We start from the raw sequence: 21714 nt of genomic DNA, 5'->3' as shown, positions 1-21714 counted from the left end.
AATAAGCCAAACCCGACCATAAACATCACGTCTTTGATGAAGGAAACGATAAAATCGTGACCCAAAACCGTGTCTTTAACGAACTCAAACCCAGGTGATCCAACGACGCACACAATGGTAAGGGAGACGATGACCAACCAGAGAGATGGCAAGGATGACGTTGATGTCGATAGTCATGGCTAGTAAGGGAGGTTAGGTTTAGGGTTAGGGATTTGAGATTTTTAAGAATTTGGGGTTTTTTTTTATAATTTTAAAAAAATAGGTTTTTTTATAAATATAATAATTTTTTCATTTAAAAAATCAAAATTACCAAATAGTGGCATGTGTCACTTAACATAATTTTTTAATAGTCGTTACGTTAAAATGATAACGTTTGTAATGTTAAAACACCTTGATGATTCAAAAGAAAGTTTGAACACCTATTAAAAAAAAGCAATATAATTTGAACATTTATTTTATAATTAAGCCAATAATAACTCGTGTGAAGTGAGTTCTACATCTTGTGTACTAAATTTTTTTATTGTTAAAGAAAATTCCAAAAGAAATATTATTTACACCATATATATCCCAAATTATGATTCGTATTTTAAATTGATACTAAATTTTAGAACATTCTAGCCTTCAAAGTATCAATAACATACCAATTAGATTCATTTGTCAATATGAGAATTTAATAGTTGCTCAAATTTAACATAAAAATATATCAAATTTTAAATACATATGAGATTATTAGATTGGATATGATATGTAAAAAAACCCTCATAACTTATAGTTACACAACCTTTTTTAACAAGTTGAATTCAAATTTTTTAAGCAGCACATGGTTAAATTTTGTCATTAGTTCATGTACAATGTATAACTTGTGAATTTAGTTAGGTCAATTTTGTCCTTATGGAATCGGGTTTGGAGCAGGATGTTCCAGCTCAGGCCAACTGTAGCTGCGATTGGGGTCTCCTGAATGGGTTGATATGTTCCGTTTCTGCTATATAGAATTTTGCTCATATTTAGGGGTAGGGCCTTGTGGGAGAAGTTGATTTCGCACTTGAGACATATCCCGAAGCTTTCTGTTATTGCTTGGATGACAATTTGGATAGGCTCCCTACCAAAAGTCGTCTTATTTCTTTTAGTTTGACTATAAATAGTTCTTGCGTTTTTTGTTTGTCTGATCCTGAAACACGATATCACTTATTCTTTGAGTGCTCATACTCTAGGCAGGTTTGGCGCGGTGTGGTAGAGGCTTATGGAGTTCATCGACCGGCCTTGTCTTGGAATTGAGAGCTCGAATGGGCTTGTCTCAATGCAAGGGGAAAGTCTTTTCTTTCCTTTACGTTTAAACTTGCTTGAAATTGTTGTGTGGCGTCGTCTAAAGGAGTTGTGTGAGAGTTGGAATGCTTAGTCGTTCTTGTCGTAGGAATTTGAGAATGAGTTTTGTAAATAGTGATTGATTTAGATTTAGATTTATACACTTTTTCTTTAGTTTCTTTGGATATATATAATACAAACATTTATCCAACACTTTTAAAATTTTAGTCTTGACATAAACAATAAAAGCATGACCTACCTAAATTATAATGTATGAAAATGATCGAATTGGAGAATATTAATTAAATCTATAAGTTACATATAATTTTAGGCCTAACAGTTGAATTTGACTTTATAAATTTAAGGATTATTATTCAATTAAGATTGAAATTTTAAAATGTAAAAGTACAATACATAAATTGATCAGATTAAAGTATACGAATTAAACCCACAAATTACCCATAGTATAAGGACTAACATAAAATTTTGATATAGAATATGTACACACATATTTTGAATAACATGATTGATATTATAGTATACTAACATTAATTAATATAATACTCTGAGAACTCAATTAGAACAATTTAAAGTTTGAGGATTCATTCAATATTTATTGTATTCTTAGCAATTAAACTCGAATTTAAATATTAAAGATAACAATATTAACAAAGTCAAATACAAACCTTAAACATCAAACATAAAGACAATTTTTTGTCACAAGTTAATTGACTTGGTCAATACAGGCACGACTTAAACAAATTGAACTTGTATTTCTTTTAAATAATGGAACAATAGATAGAGCAAAGCCGGCTAGACTATTGTGTGACAACGACAGATGAATACTTTGCTCACGGGGTCTCTTTTAAATCGCGATATATCAATTTTCTTGTCATATGAATCTATAGAGAATCGTTGAAGTATGATCTTCATGTTGAATAATTCGTCATGAAGTATATCTGATGTTAGATTTTCAAAGGATTATGCTAATAAACAAATTTGTATTGTATGCATACACTTTGTAACACTCCAAATTTTAGGTCAGTAGTTTCGGGTTTACCCGATAAGTAAGTGGACCTTGTGAAATTCATAAGTTGATGGACTTGATTGGGCTTGGGCTTAGGCCCAATTAGCCTTAATAAGAAGGTTTTTGAATAGTGGAAAGATGGAGAAGGACTAAAAGCGTAATTTCTCCATTTTGTAAGATGAGGGTTTTTATATCACATTTTGTCACTTTCTCTTCATTTTCCTCTTTTCCTTCTCTTCCACTTTTCTCATTTCTTCTTCAAGAGCCAAAATCAAAGGTAGGTCATTTGAGCTATTTCTCACTTCCTTCAAGTTTCATTTTTGTTCATAATTCCTTCATTAAACCCTTATTAATGTTGCAAAGCCTTGGGTTTCTCTAGCTAAGGAAAAGTGGGGGGTTTTTACCCAAATTACCAAGAAAAATAGTGTAGCTAAGCAAGAAGCTCAAAATCGTGATTAAAAAAAATCAAGGTAGTGTATTTATAATCCTTTGGAGTATTAAGGTTTCATAAATCTATGGTTTTAGCTAAGATTTGGTGATTTGAACATTTTTAGGGTTTATCTTTGATCTCTTAACCAAATCACATTTTAGGCGTTAATAATATGTTTAAATGATGCCTTAAGACCCTAAATAACTTACTAAAGCTTTTGAATAAGTTTAGAAACCAACCTATGTCATTTTTGGGTGATTTTTGAGTAATTCTCGAGCTTAAGCAAGTCATTCCCAGAAAAAGGATCGATCCCTCGACTAAAGGGATCGATCCCAAAGTTTATGTCTAACAAAGGATCTATCCCTTCCCAAAAGGATTGATCCCTCAGGAGAAAGGATCGATCCCTTGGAGAAAAGGATCGATTCCTCGACAGAAAGGATTAATCCTTTCTCTGTTTTTCTCGATGAAAAAGGATGGATTTGCATCCATGAAAGGTCCTAAGTGTTGTTGAGGTTATTTTGACCCGTTTAAGGTCCGTAAGATCTAAGGATGATCCGTAATAGTAAGACTTAGTCCGTGAGGGACATATATGACCAAACATACCTAAAAACACTCGTAGGAGTAGGTTACATCGGGTGTAACCATATTAAGCGTAATAAACTGAAGTATCTTCAATCGAAGACATTACAGATAGTTGGGATTGAGGATCACTACATGAGATACCCGATGAGTGATACGATAAATATGTCAGATTCAATATCGATGAAGAGTGTGGTGCTTAGAGAATGTCAGTGAACAAAAAATGGATAAGTTGTTCAACTACTTCAAGGGGTATTGGGAGAAGTATTATAATAACATTAGGAGTTTTGTTACCCAATATCAAGCTCGAGTCAGGTATCAGGCTAACCAGTGAATCAATCAGTGTATTGCAAGCACCATAATCACCTGAAATTTTGAAACGTTTAGAGAGCTCTTCAGAGGTAGAAATGAGTAAAATACCCCATAAGTATTATACCCTTCCCATAACGTCCTAGGCAAGAGGACGAGCGGGATAGTCTTGGGTGAAGCAAATATCACCTCACCTGACTTCAATAAGTTCAGTAGTGAGAGATCAGGCTACTTCGCCTGTTGCAGTGTGGCATCAGTTGACATGTGTTAAGGCGTATCTCTATATGAGAGCCTTATAATAATAATGAGATAATAACATTAATTATGCGATAGCCATAAAAGCCTTATGAGGTAAGATTCCATAAGACTTATGCATTTGTGTGTCACTCGGGAAACGGTGAGGACACCCGAGTTACTTTAGCAGTAGGACAGTCGTCTTGTGTCCATAGGATATCCGGATATATCCAAGTTAGTGCAAGATGCATTTTAGTCTGTAGTTGATCGTGATACTGATGCTATGTAACCCAGACACGTTTCGAGTACTTAGCAGGAGTAGACTATCCAGGCAAGGTGTTGATGCTATGTGACCCAGACCTAGCCTGAGGTATCGGAAGATGTCGATGCTATGCGACTCAGACCTTGCCTGAGATACTTGGGAGATGTTGATGTTGTGTGACCCAGGTCTACCCAAGGTACCTCTATTAAGTAGACCGAGGTGGGAGTTCCGTGATGCTATGTGACCCCGAGCCACACCACGATGCTTACTTGTTGTTGAGTGATAGTATCGACGTCTCTGTGATACCTGGTACCGTCATTGTGTTTGGCATGGTGATGCATTATAGGATGATAATGAGGTTAAAGACATAGTAGTTATATACTCATTGCGGGGCCCTTAGCAAAGACTAAGGGAAGCATGAGACGTAGATTCGAGAGATATAACTAGAAGACCTTACGTAGGTAGTACTGATTGGAATCATGCTTGTACCTACTGCTTAATACTATGTTTCTAGCATGCTTAGTTTATGGAATTCTTATACTGCTCTAGATTAGCGATTATATTACTAAGCTTTGTAAGTCAGCCTTTGAATGTTTTTCGTTGGCAGGTTCGTAGCTTGAGCAGTTAGTGAAGCACTGTTGCCGCATGACTTCCAGCATCTTCGACAGAGTATTGTATCTTTAGTGGGCATGTGTATTCATAGAACCTTACTTATTTATTTGAGTTGTAAACTTCGAGATGTATTATTTTGATTTAAATCATTCATCACAGAGCTCAGATTTTGTAAAATGCTTTTATAACAACTATTTATATTTTATTATGATACCATTCAATATATTTGAAAAGAAAATGAACAGGTTGTGAGGATCAAAGGTTACCTCAGTAGCCCAATTTGGCACTTTAGGCCCAATCGGGTTTAGGGTGTTACACACTTGCTTTTGTTGGCTAATAAAAGTTTTAGATCATAATCGAATTATAAATTTTATAAAAATTAAAATATATTTCATATAATAGAATACGAAATCAAACATATTTGAATTTTTAATCTTCTTTGCAATAACTAAATTACCTCAGTGGTTAAAGAATTGGTTGTTATTTCTAGAGTTCTTGGATTCGAATAATAGCGACTGCAACAAGGATGATTAAACGTTCAAAGTCAAAATTTCGAGAATATTTAAAATATACACTACTTTGAAATCACTTTAATTTAATATTCTTTTATTTATAGGTAGAAATAGATTTGAACATTATAGATATTACATAAATAAAATTTTAGCAAAATAGAACCTAAGACCCTTGTACTTTTTTTAAAAGAAAAATCAATGTAACCCTTCAAGTTAGAAAAAAACTCAATGTGGTCCTTTAACCAACATTTTACGTCATTAACCAATGGCTCTGTTACTTTGTGCTGACATGGCACATTAAGCATGCCAGCATCCTATTTTTTCTCTCAATCTAACCCTCCAACTCAAGAAAATAACTCAATTGGCCATCCTATTTTTCTCTTCAATTTTGGTCATTAAACTTTAAAAGTTTTCAATTTAATCACTCAACTTTTGAATTGCTCCTGTTTTAATCATCATGATTTATTTTATTAATATTTATGTATGGTGTGACATTTTTTCTTTTCAACTAAAGATTTTTTCTTTCATTACCAGATTCAATGAACCCATATTGAACTTGTAAAAAAAATTGAAAAATTTGGGGATGAGCTACTTGACCGAGTAATGGAAGAAAAAAAAGAAATATTTGGTTGAAAATGAAGAAAAATGAAATGACATGATAAAGGATGAGAGTGGATATTTGGAAATATATAAAGCATATGGAATATTTTTTAATTTAATTATAATTTTGGAATTTTTTTTGTTTCAATATAATTTTAAAATTTTAATTTAATTAATATTATTTTAATCATATATTAATAAAATAAGAATAATAAATGTCACATCATACATACATATTAATAAAATAAATCATTATGATTAAAACACGAGTAATTCAAAAGTTGAGTGATTAAATTGAAAACTTTTAAAGTTTAGTAAAAAATAGAAGAGAAAAAATAGGAAGGCCATATTAAGTTATTTTTTTGAGTTGGAAGGTCAGATTGAGAGAAAAAAAATAGGATTTTGGCATGGTTAACGTTCCACATCAGCACAAAGTTACATAGTCATTGGTGATCTACAGAAAACATAGGTCAAAAAATCACATTGAGATATTTTTCGTATTTGGAAGGCCACATTTAGTGAAAAAAAGTTGGATACCACATCATTATTATTATTATTATTATTTAGGTGGAGGGCCTTAGCTACCCTTTGTCTAAAACTTTTATTAATAAAGAAATAAATATATTGGTGTAGTTCACCCATTATTATTTCTTTAAAACCAAAAGGAAGGAGAAAGAAAAGATGAGGAGAGTTACCTTGGTTTGATGTTTTGGCACACACGTTCATGGGGCATTATAAATATGCGTACCCTCACAGCTCATCCTCTTCAACTCCAATTTAACTAAGCTTCCACTTTACTCGCAGATAAGTTGTAATTTACTTTTCTTTCTAGTTGTCTTCATCAGTTTCTGTTTACCAACTTTGATTGATTCCCCATAACAATGGGAGGGAACTCGCCTTGCGCTTCCTGCAAGTTGCTCCGTCGCCGCTGCGCCAAGGACTGCATCTTTGCTCCTTATTTCCCTTCCGATGATCCACACAAGTTCGCCATGGTTCATAAGGTTTTCGGTGCTAGCAATGTCAGCAAGATGTTGCAGGTTCAAATTGTCTATATTCTAGCATTTTTGGAGTTAAACAACTTGGTCCTTTATCTTTAATTGAAACCATGCAGGAGCTTCCAGTGCAGCAAAGGGCAGATGCAGTGAGCAGTTTGGTGTATGAGGCAAACGCAAGGGTGAGAGACCCAGTGTATGGATGTGTAGGGGCCATATCTTATTTGCAGAACCAGGTTTCTCAGCTTCAAATGCAGCTAGCTATGGCTCAGGCTGAAATAGTGTGCATCCAAATGCAGCCTGCTCCTCAAATTTCATTAGACCAAATGGTTGATGACAAATCCTCATTTCTCCATAATCACCACTTCAATTTTGCTTCTTCTTCTCTTTCTACCAATGTAAATATATGTGACTCTCTCAACAGAGACAACATCTTCGGAGACATCATTTCCTAATTTGGCTTCCCTCTTATTTTGTTATATTTAAGGTTAAATTATAATTTTGGTCCCTTTACTATACGCAGATATGAGATTAGTCTCTATACTTTAATTTGACATGATTTGATAAGGTCAACTCTTGCATGTGAGAAGCAAACTAGAGTTTTTCTCTTACTACAAAACATTAATTAATCCCTTTCATTCATTTAATAAAATAAGTTGGGGAAGGGAGGTCTCTCAATGCTTTGTTTTATCATTTTACAAGTTATGTTTGAGATTTATGATTGTTCTTTTTAATAATATTAGTTGGAATTCTCAAAATGCAGTCGTCTAAACTACTATTGATGTGACATATAACCTAATGTCAAATTTCCGACTGATACAGGACTTGGATTAATTAGTAGAGAAGGTGAGCCTCTTTTAGGGGACAAGTTGAATTGCAAAAGCATCAAGTTATTATGAGAATCTCCAACTATATTTCACATCTTCTTTTCTTTCTTTACTTTTCGTCTCCTCTGTCATTGTGTTAATAGATTTTTTTTTGTTTATTTATCTTTGAAAGTTTTGTTTTCAATAACATATTCTGGAGTTGCAGTTTGTCAAGAATAGTAAAGCTACAACACAAGAGTAAAGGAACAAAATAAGAGATAATAGGCTCTCTAAACCTTTAAAATTGATCTAATCTCTGCTTTTACAACTAAGCTTATTTATAGCTCTATGTACATGGATAACCAACTATAACAGAAGCCTAACTTATTCATAACCGAAGCTTAACAACCTAACACTAACTAACTCATGCAAACTGACTCATAACTGAATGAGAACCTATTACATTCACCCGTCTTCTTCTTATCCATCAAGCCTCAACATTCCCAAAGCTTTCGGACTTCTAAAACAACAGATTGATTGAAGATCAACATTCTTCATGCTTTCCAACTTTCTAAGCAACAGATTAAGAATCAACATTCCCCATACTTTCTAACTTTCTAAACAATTGAGTGACCAAGAGTTTTTGGCGATGCTTTAAAATCATAGGTGCTGAGAGTGGTTTTGTTAACACATCAACAACCTGTTCATAGGCTGGAACTTCATGCACTTGCAGTTTTCCAGCAGCCACCATTTCACGGACAAAGAATAAATCGAGCTCGACATGCTTGAATTTTGAATGAATCACATGATTAGCACAAACAACCACAACACTCCTATTGTCACACCACAGGATTTCTCATCCATGCACGACAACATGCTGCTCCTTAAGCAAGGCCATAATCCATACCAAATCCGTAGCAGCAGAGGCAACGCTCCTATACTCAGCCTCAGCAGTAGAACGTGCAATGACTTGCTGCTTACGCGAACTCCATGCAATAAGATTCCCACCAAAATAGATACAGAACCCCGAAGTGGATCGCCTATCATCAATATCGGAAGCCCACGTTGCATCAGCAAAGCCAATTAACGACAGTCTTGATGATGAAGTGAATCATAACCCATAGTCAGCAGTGCCTTGAAGATAACACAAGATCCTCTTGACTGCTTGAAAGTGTATAACACATGGTGCCTGCATAAATTGACATACCCTATTCACCGAGTAAGCAATGTCCAGACGAGTTACTACCACATATTGAAGAGCACCCACTATGCTACGATACTCAGTAACATTTGTAATGAGTTCACCCCCATTTGCTGAAAGCCTTCTTGTAGAAACCATGGGAGTGGGGAGTTCTTTCGCATTAGCAAAGCCAAAACTCTCTAACAGTTCATGAATATATTTCTTCTGACTCAAAACTAAACCATCAACATCATGGCACACCTCAATGCCAAAAAAAAAAAAAAACTAAAGGAACAAAGATCTTTCAATGCAAATTATTTGTTCAAATCATTGATCACTATTTGAACCTTATTTGCATTACTCCCTGTTAAGATTATTTCATCAACATAAACTAGCATTTATACTATGATATCGACAGTCTTTCGAACAAACAGCGACGAATCCGATCGTGCCAAAACAAATCCTACTGAAATCAGATATCCTCGAAGACTGTCAAACCAGGCTCGAGGCGTTTGTTTCAAGCCATAGATGGCTTTATTAATCTTGCACACCGGTCCTTCATTTCCTTGTTCATACCCAGGGGTTACTTCATGTAAACTTCTTCAGTCAGCACCCCATTCAAGAAAGCATTGTTGATGTCAACTTGGCGAAGCTGCCATCCCTTGGACAAGGCAAGTGAGATAATTATACGAACAGTGGTTGGCTTAACCACTGGACTAAACAATTCATGAAAGTCCACTCCAGCCTGCTGAATGAACCCTTTGGCTACGAGATGCGCCTTGTAACGAGACATAGTCCCATCTAGATTTCTTTTCACCTTGAAGATCCACTTACAATGAACTACTTGCCGTCCCTTTGGAAGAAGGACTAATGACCAAGTTCCATTATTCACCAAGGCTTCATATTCTTCTTGTACCTCTTTAGCCCAGTGAGGATTGCGAATAGCCTCTTTGATGGAATAGGGTTCCTTATCAAGACATACAACCTGAAGTGCCTTTGGTTGCGAATCTCATTTTTACCTCTCGTAAGCATGGGATGAAAATTTTGAAGAATAAGCGAATGACACCTAAGATAGGTATACTGTCCTCTGGAGCAAGCACTAGACTTGACATAGGCTCAACAGCTGAGGGAGCAGGTTCATCCACATCAGAGGATTGTTCAACACGGTCTGAAAATTCAAAAGCTGTAGGTAGAAGCGTATTAGTGGTTCTATAAATTCTGGAGCCACAGAGACTACATGAGAATTAACAATATTACCATGAACTATTTATTCATTGTTTGAAGTAACAAAAACTTCATTGTTATGGCCAGCATCACAAGTAGAATCATTAGCAATACTAGGAACAACTTCATACGTACCTCATGTACCCAAGCAATCGACACACCTCACTTTCGCATAAGGAAATTCTTCCTCATCAAATACAACATAGCGAGAGAGAATGACCTTGCCTGAATCATCCAAGCACCTGTAACCTTTATAAGAGGAACTATAACCAAGAAACACACATTATTTAGAGCAACCTTGCAGTTTATGCTGATTAAAGGTGCGCAAACAAGGAAAACAAGCACTGCCAAATACACGAATAAGGGAGTAATATGGAGATTCTTTATAGAGAACTTCAAATGGAGATCAACCACTCAGAATACTCGTAGGAAGCCTATTTATCAGGTATACTGCTGACATAAAAGCATAGCTCCAAAACTTTAATGGCAACGAGGCTTGAGACAACATAGCAAGACCCATTTCAATCACATGCCTATGCTTCCTCTCAGCCTTACCATTCTGTTGAGATGTACCAGGTCAGGATATACGATGCAGGACTCCATTCGTTTTGAACCAAGACCTCAAAGCATGATATTCTCCCCCTCCATCAGACTGCAACTTCTTGATTTTATATCCCAATTGCACTTCAATCATTTTAACAAAATCAATGAAACATTGCATGACTTCAGACTTACGCTTGAGTAAATACACCCACGTGTATCGACTAAAAACATCGATGAATGAAACATAGTAAGCAAAGCCATCTAAAGAGATAACCGGTGCAGGTCCCCAAACATCAGACATGACCAATTAAAAAGGCTTATTGTATTCAGTCAAAGACTTACAAAAGGGTAATTTGTGTGCTTTGCCTTGCATGCAAGCTGTATAAACATGAGTGAATTTATACTTATTTGAAGGAACATTACAAGATTTCATAACAGAAAGAACCACTTCTAACGAAGGATAACCTAGCCTTCTATGCCACAGCTCCAACACATCCTGCGAACCAGAAACATTGTTGACTTGAAATCCTACCTCCTGCTTGGCACACGAAAGATGACCATCATATGGCAGAAGCTGATATATCCCCTCATCCGTGAGCTTCCCTCAAAGAAGAAGCATTTTGGTCTGAGCATCATTCACAATGCACTCAGAAGCATGAAACTCAAGAAAAATGTTATTATCACGTGTAAACTGTGATACAAATAATATCTTCTTCTTAATATTAGGAACATGAACATGTTTTGTAAAACTAAGGGTTTCTATCTCGTGGGAAAGAAACCTCGACAAATATGGTCGATTTTAATTCCTTTATCATTTCCCATGAGTAATGTATTCACGCCAGTATAGACAGTACCTGAGTCAAAAACTGATAAATTGTTTGAGACATGGTGCGTGGCACCTGTATCAGGATACCAATTAGTTTCTGAGGGTACTGAGGAACGAGTTGAACTAGTAGCAACAGAGGAGTTGAATACTGTAGGAGTCATGGAAGTAAATGGTAGATGTCCAAAAGGTACAGGAAATTGATAGTATCATGGGGTATGAGACATACCAACTATTCCTGGTATACTTGGGCCAGCCGAGTAAAACATTGGTGAGTATGAATAAGGAACAAATGATTGTGGAAAGGTCGAGAAAGGCTGAAACGTATGAGCAAACACTTGCCCTCCAGATTGTTGTTTGACTGAACTTATTCGAGCAAACTGGCAAATTATTTCTGGACATCACCAGTTTGCTCCTCACCTCCAGTTACACCAGTCAAATCTCGATCAAAGCAGTGGTAGCATTTTTGCACCACATGACCAAACTTTTCACACAAATGACATTGAGGTCTGTTTTAACTCTGTCCTCGGCCTCGACCACGATAACCACCACCTTGCTGATCCCGATTTTGGCTTGAACGCAGCTGTGATGCATTACTTTCTTTAGCATCCACTTCAACGTTGTTTACCTCCTTAGGTAAATAGGTCAAATTAGCCATAGCACTTTCATTCAAGAATACTTTCTGTTGAGCCTCACAATCCATTAACATATCAGTCAGAATGTCTAAAGAGAGACTTTCATGAGACGCAATGGCAATGATCGACTCAAACTCCATCGAAAGACCGACAAGAATAACACTTACATGCTCATATTCAGTAACAACACTATCATATACATTGAGTAAATCACAGATAGATTTAATCTTTGCAAGATACTCACTAATAGTCAACCCATACTTTCTTTGAGTATGCAGACTATGCCTAAGGGTTGAGATCTTGGCAGTAGACCGAGCATCAAACAACCGAGAAATGGTAGACCATATGGTGAAGGTTGTTGTGAGGCCAGTGAGGTGAGGAAGAACCTCAGTCCCAATCGTGGTAAGCAACCAAAAGGCTAGTAGTTTGTCTTGCTGCCTATGAATCAGAAAAGCCGGATTAACCTCAGTATGTCCAGACACATTTACAACATATTCATCTGGTACAACTGCATCTCTGGAAAGAAAATTTGTTAACCCATATCCATCAACTATCAACGCAACTTGATGTTTCCAAAGAAGATAGGTGCTCTCGGTAAGCTTGACAGTGTCATGCTTAGGGATATGTTGAATCCCATTAATTCCTAACGGAACTGACATGGAGCTCACGGGAGAGGTATTCGATGACACATTTTCAGAGGCTCGAACCGGATCTACAGTTAGATCAACCATGATGAGCAAGATGAATCAAGAAATTGGTTTAACAGCGGAAGAAACAACCACCAGGATTGGCGAATGATACCATGTCAAGAATAGTAAAGCTACAACACAAGAGTAAAGAAACAAAATAAGAGAGAATAGGCTCTCTAAACCTTTAAAATTGATCTAATCTCTTCTGTTACAACTGAGCTTAATTATAGCTCTATGTACATGGATAACCAACTATAACAGAAGCCTAACTGATTCATAACCGAAGCTTAACAACCTAACACTAACTAACTCATGCAAACTGACTCATAACTGAATGAGAACCTATTACACAGTTTTGATATTGGTTCGGTCTATGAACAAATCAAAAGTATATTATACTATGAAAACGTGATGGGTTCCATCGTTTATAAACTGATAATCTAGCAAGCTTCTGCACATGAGAGAGGAATTAAGGCAAACCAAAGTCCTCTTCGGTCTTCACTTCATGGCAGCAGCTACTGAAATTAACAAACGTTTGACAAGTCCAAGGGTAGTCTGCTAATACATCCATTTTAGCAGACAATTCATTCTTTCAAGATGTGTGTATTAGCACAACTCTTTGTCAAAGGAGCAGTTCCATGGTGAAAATATTTTTGTTTAAGTTTGTAATTCGAAATATGTTTGATTCGGTTTTAAAAAATTACCGTACAATTTATTTGCTGAAGAAATAAAATTAAAATATGTGATGGATGTGAAAAATCTCGGATCGAAGACTTAAGATTGTAGCCCATCAGTGATCCCAGTCGAGATGGTGCAAACCATGTTGCACATCTACATACAATTATACAGCTTATGTTAACTTTTTGATTGAAAGACCAAAGAGATATAGGTAATCATTTTGTAAATATGGTCGTATCTCCCTCGAATCCGAGGTGCTCTAGATGAAGTACAAAAGACAAAAATCTTGATTCAAGGATAATGTTGACGCTAGGGGTTCAACTAATTGATCAACGAATGACACTTCATAAACTTTTTTTTAAATTCCCTTCATACATCTAAATTAAGAGTTCATACCATGTAAAACTCACTCCTTCCACTAAATAATTATTAACAAGATCCTCGTACCTTACCACAATTGATTACGTTTTATGTTATGGTCTCTATATTTGTTTTACAACATGAAAATGATGAATAAAATCATAAGTAAAAATTCTAGTTAATTATAAATATGATATGCTCATAATGGTAATTGATATTCATGTACAAATAGGGTCACATGTTCATACAAAACAAATAATAAAAATAAAATAAGGTCATGTGGAGATGATATATGAAGAATCTAGAGATAGAAAATGACAACCTAACCTACATGAGATGAATATGCTCATAGCTATAAAATTTGATTGAATGTGTCTTAATACATGAAGCTTCTCTCGTCAATTCTATGAGATCTTACAGCTGCATGGGGACAGTCAAATTCTAAGTTGAAGAAGAAACTTCATTGGTAAGGACATTAGACGATAATATGTGATTTCAGCTTATTTATATGAGACATAATCAAGGACGATTTGAGCTTATAAAATTTTAGAGGTGAAAATAACCTTTTAATATAAAATATATAGAAAAATCTAAATTCTTTTAATAATTTTAAAATTTCCCTCGGCCCCACCCTCCCCTCGATCCATCCCGGACATAATGAGATACGGTTGGAAGAACATCCATGATTCTTTTAAATATTTATTGATTCCATATTTATTATGATATGTGAATTCAAACTTTTATAATTTTTTAATGTATTTATTTATAGGGTAAAGTACACAAATGGTCTCCGACTATAGAGTATTGTTTTATTAAGTCTCCCGGTTATTAAAAGTTATAAAATGATCCACTAACTATAGAATGTTTCTTTGTTAAGTCCTTTGACCATTAAAAGTTACAAAATGGTCACCCAAGTATTCATTATGTTTTAAACTCATCCTTTTCCGTTAAAAATTGACGGATGTCTAAGCTGGACATTAACATGATGACTAGGATATGATAGTCATATGAGATTCTAGGATCATATTTTATCATATCACAGTCATCAGATTCAGAAAACCGTAAATTTTTTAACAGAAAAGGTCGAGTTTGAAACATAATGAATAGTCATGACCATTTTTGTAACTTTTAATAGTCGAGGGACTCAACAAAGCAACACTCTCTAGTCAGAGGACTATTTTGTAACTTTCAATAGTCAAGAGACTTAATAAAACAATATTCTATAATCGGAGAATCATTTGTGTACTTTACCCTTGTTTTTAATATCATCACATAAATTGTGATTATCATGCTATTAAAAGATTAAAAATTTAAAGTTAAGAACCGAATTTAAACCATCATCAAATTCTAATATTAAAGGGAAAATAGGACCAAGATAAGATTTTGGTTTATTTTTCCTTGTTTTAGGTTAGATTTGTTTGATTTTTAAACAATATTCTCTCTTTTTATCTCGTTCTAAGTCATGGAATTAGAATATATTTTTAAAAGCACTTTGCTTAAATATGCAAAAGGCCAAAGTGATTGTGATGGGGAGGGGGACTCAATCATCACTTGAATGTTAAAAAAAGATTATGGGGGCTTTTCTGCTTTAATAAATTCCATGTTCACATACATTTTCCCATTACTTCTGTAATAAATTTTCTCCAATCATGAATAAATAATTTTATATATTTCGTTTGAATTTATTTTATAAGAAAAAGTATTAGAATTTATAAATTATAATGAAGGAATTTATTTTCATTAATCAGTTGAATAATGAAAATGATTATGACATGGCAGTAAGCTTTCAGATTAAGTTTAAGAGTCTCAAGTTTAGGAACGTCTCTGAGAGGTATATATAAATTGGATTGGACACTTATATTATATCGACATCATATATAATTGTTTAAATTTGATTTATCTCGAAATATAGGTATCAATTATTGTCTAAGATGGAGGGAACTCGGTATTCTTGTCCCAAGTTGAAATCTTAAGAAGTAGGAGCAGGCAAAGTATTGTGGTGCATTTGTAGTTTCAGGCTGTTGCTTGTAGCATACGTCATGGATTTCTGTCAATGTATATCCATGCTAACCTCTTGTATGACCCATCCTTAGCATTGTCGAGTGTTATAAGTCGATGCGGCACGATAACTTCCCAAAATTCGCTTGAAAGTCGGTTTCTACCCCGAGATGCAGCAAGAAACTTCTTTTTCCCTTCTGTTTTACGAGAGAATTCGAAAGAAAGGCCCACTTGAGAGTTACCTGAACCAAAGGGTTATCGGACACTACCATTATCAGTCACATTTTCGGACTCGACGATATCTTACAATGTAAAGCAATAAGTCAAGATAGCTTACAATGTATATAGGTAGGGACGGAGTCAGGATTTTAGTTCAAAGGGGACAAAGTATAGTTAACAATAAAAGCTGGGGTGCAAAATCAAAATAAATCAAAATTTGAAGGCCTAAATAGGTAGTTTACTTCCCTAAATCTGAGGGGATCTGGGAGTAATTGAAAATTCAGGGGTAGAACAAGGCTTGTATTCTAGTGCTCATTCGTAACTTCTAGGCTGGTGCTGGCTCATTACGGGCGGCTTGGATCAGAACTTATGTCTTTAAAGGGGTTGATTTATGCAGCCTGAAAGCAAGGTCAATGCTAGTATGAGTGTAATGAAGATGTCGAGCCTTAGGTCTGAGGTTTGACCTCTTTTTGTGCCTGCTATTGATCTATGTACCATTAATGTTCGATGGATTTGGGCAGAAGTTCATCCGACTGCTATCTTCTTCGATAACATACAAGACATTTATCCAAAAAAGCTTACGGAGTATATTTATGCAGACGAGGAATGCACATACGATAAATTGATTATTTTGCAGTAACTTGGACACAAGTAAAGGAAATTTGAATCAAATGATAATGGGTTTGGATAGTTTTGTACGAGAGTCCCCATGATATGGGGACAAGACCTCCCCAACTGCAAAAGCCAGACCGTATCATCCAACTGTCTGTGATTCTAGCTATGCTTCTCTGTTTATTAAGCAGAGGAACCAACGATATCCTAATCATAAAGAAAATAAAGCAAGTAACAACTGAAGAATTGCTTTCTGCAGTAATGCAATAGTATCAAAACTGCCTACATGTCGGATAAAGCACGAAACGTACACCCCATCCTCCACCACCATATCTTCCCCTTCCGAATCCTGACTTTGTATCTACCGTAACCATTGCCGACTGCTTCGGAACTCCTCCCGCAACGTACATAAAAGTTTTTATATATATAGCAGAAAGTAGACATATGTTCTTGAAATGAATGGTGAATCAAATGACAATACTTCCCACAAATAATTATCAAAGATTCCATCACAAATATTCATTCAAGTAATGGTTTAGTGTTTTCAAATAGAACCTCAAAACTACGTCGTTTCTCTGCTCAGAGCTGGGCTGATAGTGATAAAGCTTTGGATTGGTGGCCACATCTAGATTACTTAAATAAAGGGTCAAATTATAATTAATAAAAACTATTAGGTGAGATTGAGCAATTAACTCAAAGTTTAAATTTCCTCTTAGTTGCAGCGAAGAAGCTTCATTCCTGCTTGTCTCCTTCGGTCCTGCTTTGTTTTCGTTTCCCTCTCTAGTGTTCTTTTTTTCTTCTTCTTGAATTTCATCGACGATAAATAGCTTAAAAACTACACAAAATCGGAGGAAATTCAGGAGTCAAAGAAACTAGAGAATTAATAATATTTTTTGAGCTAATAAAATGATAATGGGAAATGAATCTCGGAGATTGCTTCTTCTCGTAATTTTTCTCTTGACGATTCAACTTCGAGTTAACCCAGTCTTCGGGATATGCGAGCACAGCTTCATTGACAGCTACAAGCTCTACAACTTTACCTTGGCTTCTCCTCTGCCTAGTTTCCCTCACGGCGTCCTCATGCGAAGACGGGTAACTCACAAAATTCCCTCTCTTTTCCCCTGATCTAAGTATCTCCCATTTATATTAAATTACTTTTTAAATTGAATTTAGGTAGAAAATGCTGTGTTATATATACATAGATACATATTGCTCGTTTTTAGTGTAGGTGTTGTTGAGAATTTTGGTAATTCCTTTTTTATGTATGTACTATACTAATTTAGAGTATTTCATTTTATTTGTTCGGTGCAACTTGGTATAATTTAGCTTACCAAGGAGTGGAATTCCTAATCTGCGATTTGATTAAAGTTTGGTATTCTATTTGAAGTTAATTATGAATTTGATGTGTTTGCCTGAGTTGCATCCAGTCATAGTTGGTTCGGCACTATTATTACGCTTATATGCGTGTTTGATTAGTTTAATTACTTTAGACCTGTTTGGAGTGTGAAAATTTTGTTGTTTTGGAAATTGTTTTGCATTGCACATTATCTATGTTTGATTGGAAGCCTACATATCTCAATTAGATCGGCTTCCATTTTTATTGAATCATTTTTTGTTTTGTTTAACTATTCTAGGTTTTACAAGGTGTCAGTGAATGATACTGTGCTCTGGTTTCAGGTTGGCTCCATCAGGTTACATTTTATTACTTTGTTTTAAGAAGCATTGCTTTCTTTAGGTTTTCCTTTGAAGTATGAACTTTTTATGTGGATTCTGATGTGGTTAATCACTACTAAAGTATGCTTTTAAATACCTGTTGGTTGTTTACTCTCAAGAACTTGTAACTAATGAGCAGAAGCTATAGTCTATTCAAGAAAGTATATGATGTCTTTGCCTATACATTTAGCTTATTTCTTATTGGCTTTCTTTTCATTGACTCAATGGAGCAGCTTTGTGGTGGAATGATTTTTAACCATGATCCACCTAGATGTGCTGAGTGCTCGGTAATTGCTTCTTTAATTTATCTGAGTTTTATTTTTTACATGCTGACTATGGAAGGATCCAGAATACATACAATGCAGGTCATCATTGACGGGCTTTCCTCTTCTTTTATTTGATTATCTTATGATATTTCTAGGACTGTGGAGGCCCATCACATTGTGGAACGGAATGTAGTGCACTGGTGTCTGAACGTTCTGGAGGTTAAATATTTTTGCTGATTTTCTTGAACTTAGTTAGTCTTCCTTTGTTTACTAGTTATAATTGAGTACTATTCTGAAAGAAAAAGAATTATCACGTGTGTACTACTATTGGACATGTTTCAAGCACAGATGTTAGCATCCTTGGCAAGTGAAACATACCTCTTATTACTAGGCGTCTTTCTAATATGACCCATACCTTAGTAAATAAGACTAACTTTGCCTCTCTAAGTGGCCATTCTTTCTATGGCTAAGCCTTGGATGCATATTTAACAAACATAGCTTTTAGTGGCAGTTTCCCTTTGTGTGTTTGGTTGCTTACTCTGTCCATGGTGCCATGCTATGAGGACAAAGTCGATTTGCTATTTTGTGTATAAATGCAGTTTGGTGGTAGTGACTGTTCTACAACCTTATACATGACAGACAAGCTGAATCCTTTCAAAGGTGTCATTGTTAGAATGTCAAGCAGTGGAAAAGAGCACAATTGTTCAGTCTCTGTCTCATTGCTTTTTGATTCAACTGGAGCTCAAGTAAGAGCATTTTCCACAATGTTTGTGCTAAATATGACCAAGTAAAAATTCTGTGCAGTTGGAAAATACCTATATTATGATATATACCTAATATACAATCTTCTGAACAGGGGCCAAATTCAATGGAGAAACTGGGGACTTGTGAATATGTAAGTTTCTATGAAACTTAGTTTCTGACATTGATATACTTTAAAATATTTTTAACCAAACATCATGAAAGGGTTAGAGTAATTGCCACACCGCTTGGGACACTTGGTTCCTTTTGTCCTAATTATAGCAAGGTTATTTGCGTTGAAACTCAGTACCCCTAGAATATTTGATAAGCGTCAATTTTGCCAAATAAAAACAATTTCTAACTCGAAAATAAATAAATAAATAGATAAATTAATATAAAGAAGTATGGTCGATTCACATGGACTAAGGAAGTTTAATAATGTTGTTCATCAGATTGAATCAACTGTAAGAAAATAAAAAGGGAATTTAAAATTAATGAAAATAAATGAATAAAATAAATAAATAAATATTGAATAAAAAATAATAATGAGAAAATAAATAAATTAGAAGAATTCAATAAATATGATATAGCCTCAGGTTTTGCTTAGTCTCAATTTTGATCGATCATCGAAATAAAATTTTCCTTTCGTGATGTATGTCGGTTATAGTCAACAAGTCCTAACCCCTGCAACTAACTCTTATCTGTTTAATCGAAATTTCCAAGTCTATCTCTGTAATTCGATCTTTGTTGGTCTAGCCACGTTTATCGCCATTAGATCCAAAATGACTTTAAATTCTGGAAAAGACCGACTCGAGTTATAGTGTCGCAACGAGAATTGAACTCGATCTTGATTGCCCTTAACGGACCGCCGCTAAGTTTGTTCATAGGAAGTCGAATTATGACCAACCGATCCTACTTCCAAACTTCAAGCAAAACAGTCTTCAAATCAACGTGCACCTTTTGAGTTGAACATGTAATAACTTTTAAGAGAATGACTGATTGCCACTTGCAGTTTCCAGAGAATCAAGAATACGATCTGAAGGTATGAAGATCAAAATTCAATTCTCACGAATGGAATTGAGTTTCGCTAAAACCTTTGGCTAAGTAGAAGTTTAGCCAAGCATGGATTGGATCATGCTTAGTATTGTGAAAAGAAAATAATGAAAGCAAATAAAGAATGAAAGATGAAGATGAAGATGAAAGAAAAATAGAACTTCAATAAATAACCAAGGAAAATAAATTCCAATATGAGTTTCAACTGTTGAACTTAAGGGGTATTTATAACTCGAGAGTTTTAAGCAAATAAAATAACTCATTCCTAAAACAATCAAACTAAAAATCCTAATAAGAGTTATAATAAAATAACTAATTCTTAAATAAAATAATAATAGAATAATCAAACTAAAAATCCTAAATTAAAAAGATTTATCACAAAAGACAAATATTTAAGTCTTTTGGTTGAATTCTTCTTTATCTTCTGGATAACTGTCCCAGGTAAATTCCAAATTAAATATTCAAGGAAGTTCTGCTTGTCTTCTATAAGATGCTGAATTGACCAACAAAATCTACTAGTTTTTAGGCTAATTAATCCAATGAAGTTCCTGTCCAAAATAAACTCAAAAGAAGAAGAAGATAAATCAGTAATATCAAAGCGATAAATGATTGGTTAATAATAATAAAAATATGTAATGTTAAACTCTCATCAAATTCCCCTCACTTATTCATGCTTGTTCTCAAGCATACATCAATTCCAATTTCCATCATTCACCAAAGATTCTCTCGAAGGTTTATGTAAAATCCCAAGTACATGCATGGATTGAAGAAGTTAGACAAGATAATCAAACAAATGTGCAAGATAATCTAATAAACAACAATTAACCAAATGAACAAGAGATAGATATGTAGAGCTTTTGTTATTTTCTTGTGAGACGAATTCAAACCAAGTTTAGTTTCCTCATGATAAGTGATTGGCGGAGAGTGAGTTTTATTTTCCTCCCCTTTTGGATCACTCGCTCTTTTTTTTTCAAGCGTTTATTTTCCCTTTCATTTTTTTTGTTTTTTCTCCTTTTTCTTTTTTTTTTAATTTCTTCCTTTTTGCGCTTCTCTTTATTTTTTTAACTCTATAGTCTCGACTTCGTTATCGAATCTTTAAATAGAAACGAGATGACAACCCAAGAACCTCGTCCCGATTCTCCAATCCAATCACATTCAAACGATCTACCACTCACATTCGCCTCACAAAGTTACACACTTGAAGATAACATCAATCACTAGCAAAACAAACACAAACTCATATTTAAGAAGCACTAACAATTATGCCATAAGGTTAAAAGCTTTCATCAAATTATTTCATCAATTCAACTCAATT

At 34.8% G+C, this 21714-nt stretch overlaps 1 protein-coding gene and 1 long non-coding RNA gene across 2 annotated transcripts; both read left to right on the top strand.

Moving 5' to 3' along the window:
- Positions 1-6654: 6654 nt before the first annotated feature.
- On the top strand, positions 6655-7314 carry LOC120115465 (LOB domain-containing protein 12-like). Its single transcript, XM_039136184.1, has 2 exons — positions 6655-6904; positions 6979-7314. Exons 1-2 carry the CDS (start codon positions 6749-6751, stop codon positions 7312-7314), a joined length of 492 nt encoding a protein of 163 aa, XP_038992115.1. The 5' UTR covers positions 6655-6748.
- Positions 7315-17387: 10073 nt separating this feature from the next.
- On the top strand, positions 17388-18835 carry LOC120115463. The gene is made up of 4 exons (XR_005515482.1): positions 17388-17718; positions 18261-18303; positions 18573-18626; positions 18761-18835. It is a non-coding gene; the product is annotated as an uncharacterized LOC120115463 (long non-coding RNA).
- The last annotated feature ends 2879 nt before the right edge of the window (positions 18836-21714 follow it).

Source organism: Hibiscus syriacus, unplaced genomic scaffold (genome assembly GCF_006381635.1).
Source record: "Hibiscus syriacus cultivar Baekdansim isolate YM2019G1 unplaced genomic scaffold, ASM638163v2 tig00110264_pilon, whole genome shotgun sequence".
NCBI classification, from domain to species: Eukaryota; Viridiplantae; Streptophyta; class Magnoliopsida; order Malvales; family Malvaceae; genus Hibiscus; species Hibiscus syriacus.
Note: the sequence above shows the minus strand (reverse complement) of the source record. Positions and strands in the feature narration are given on the sequence as shown.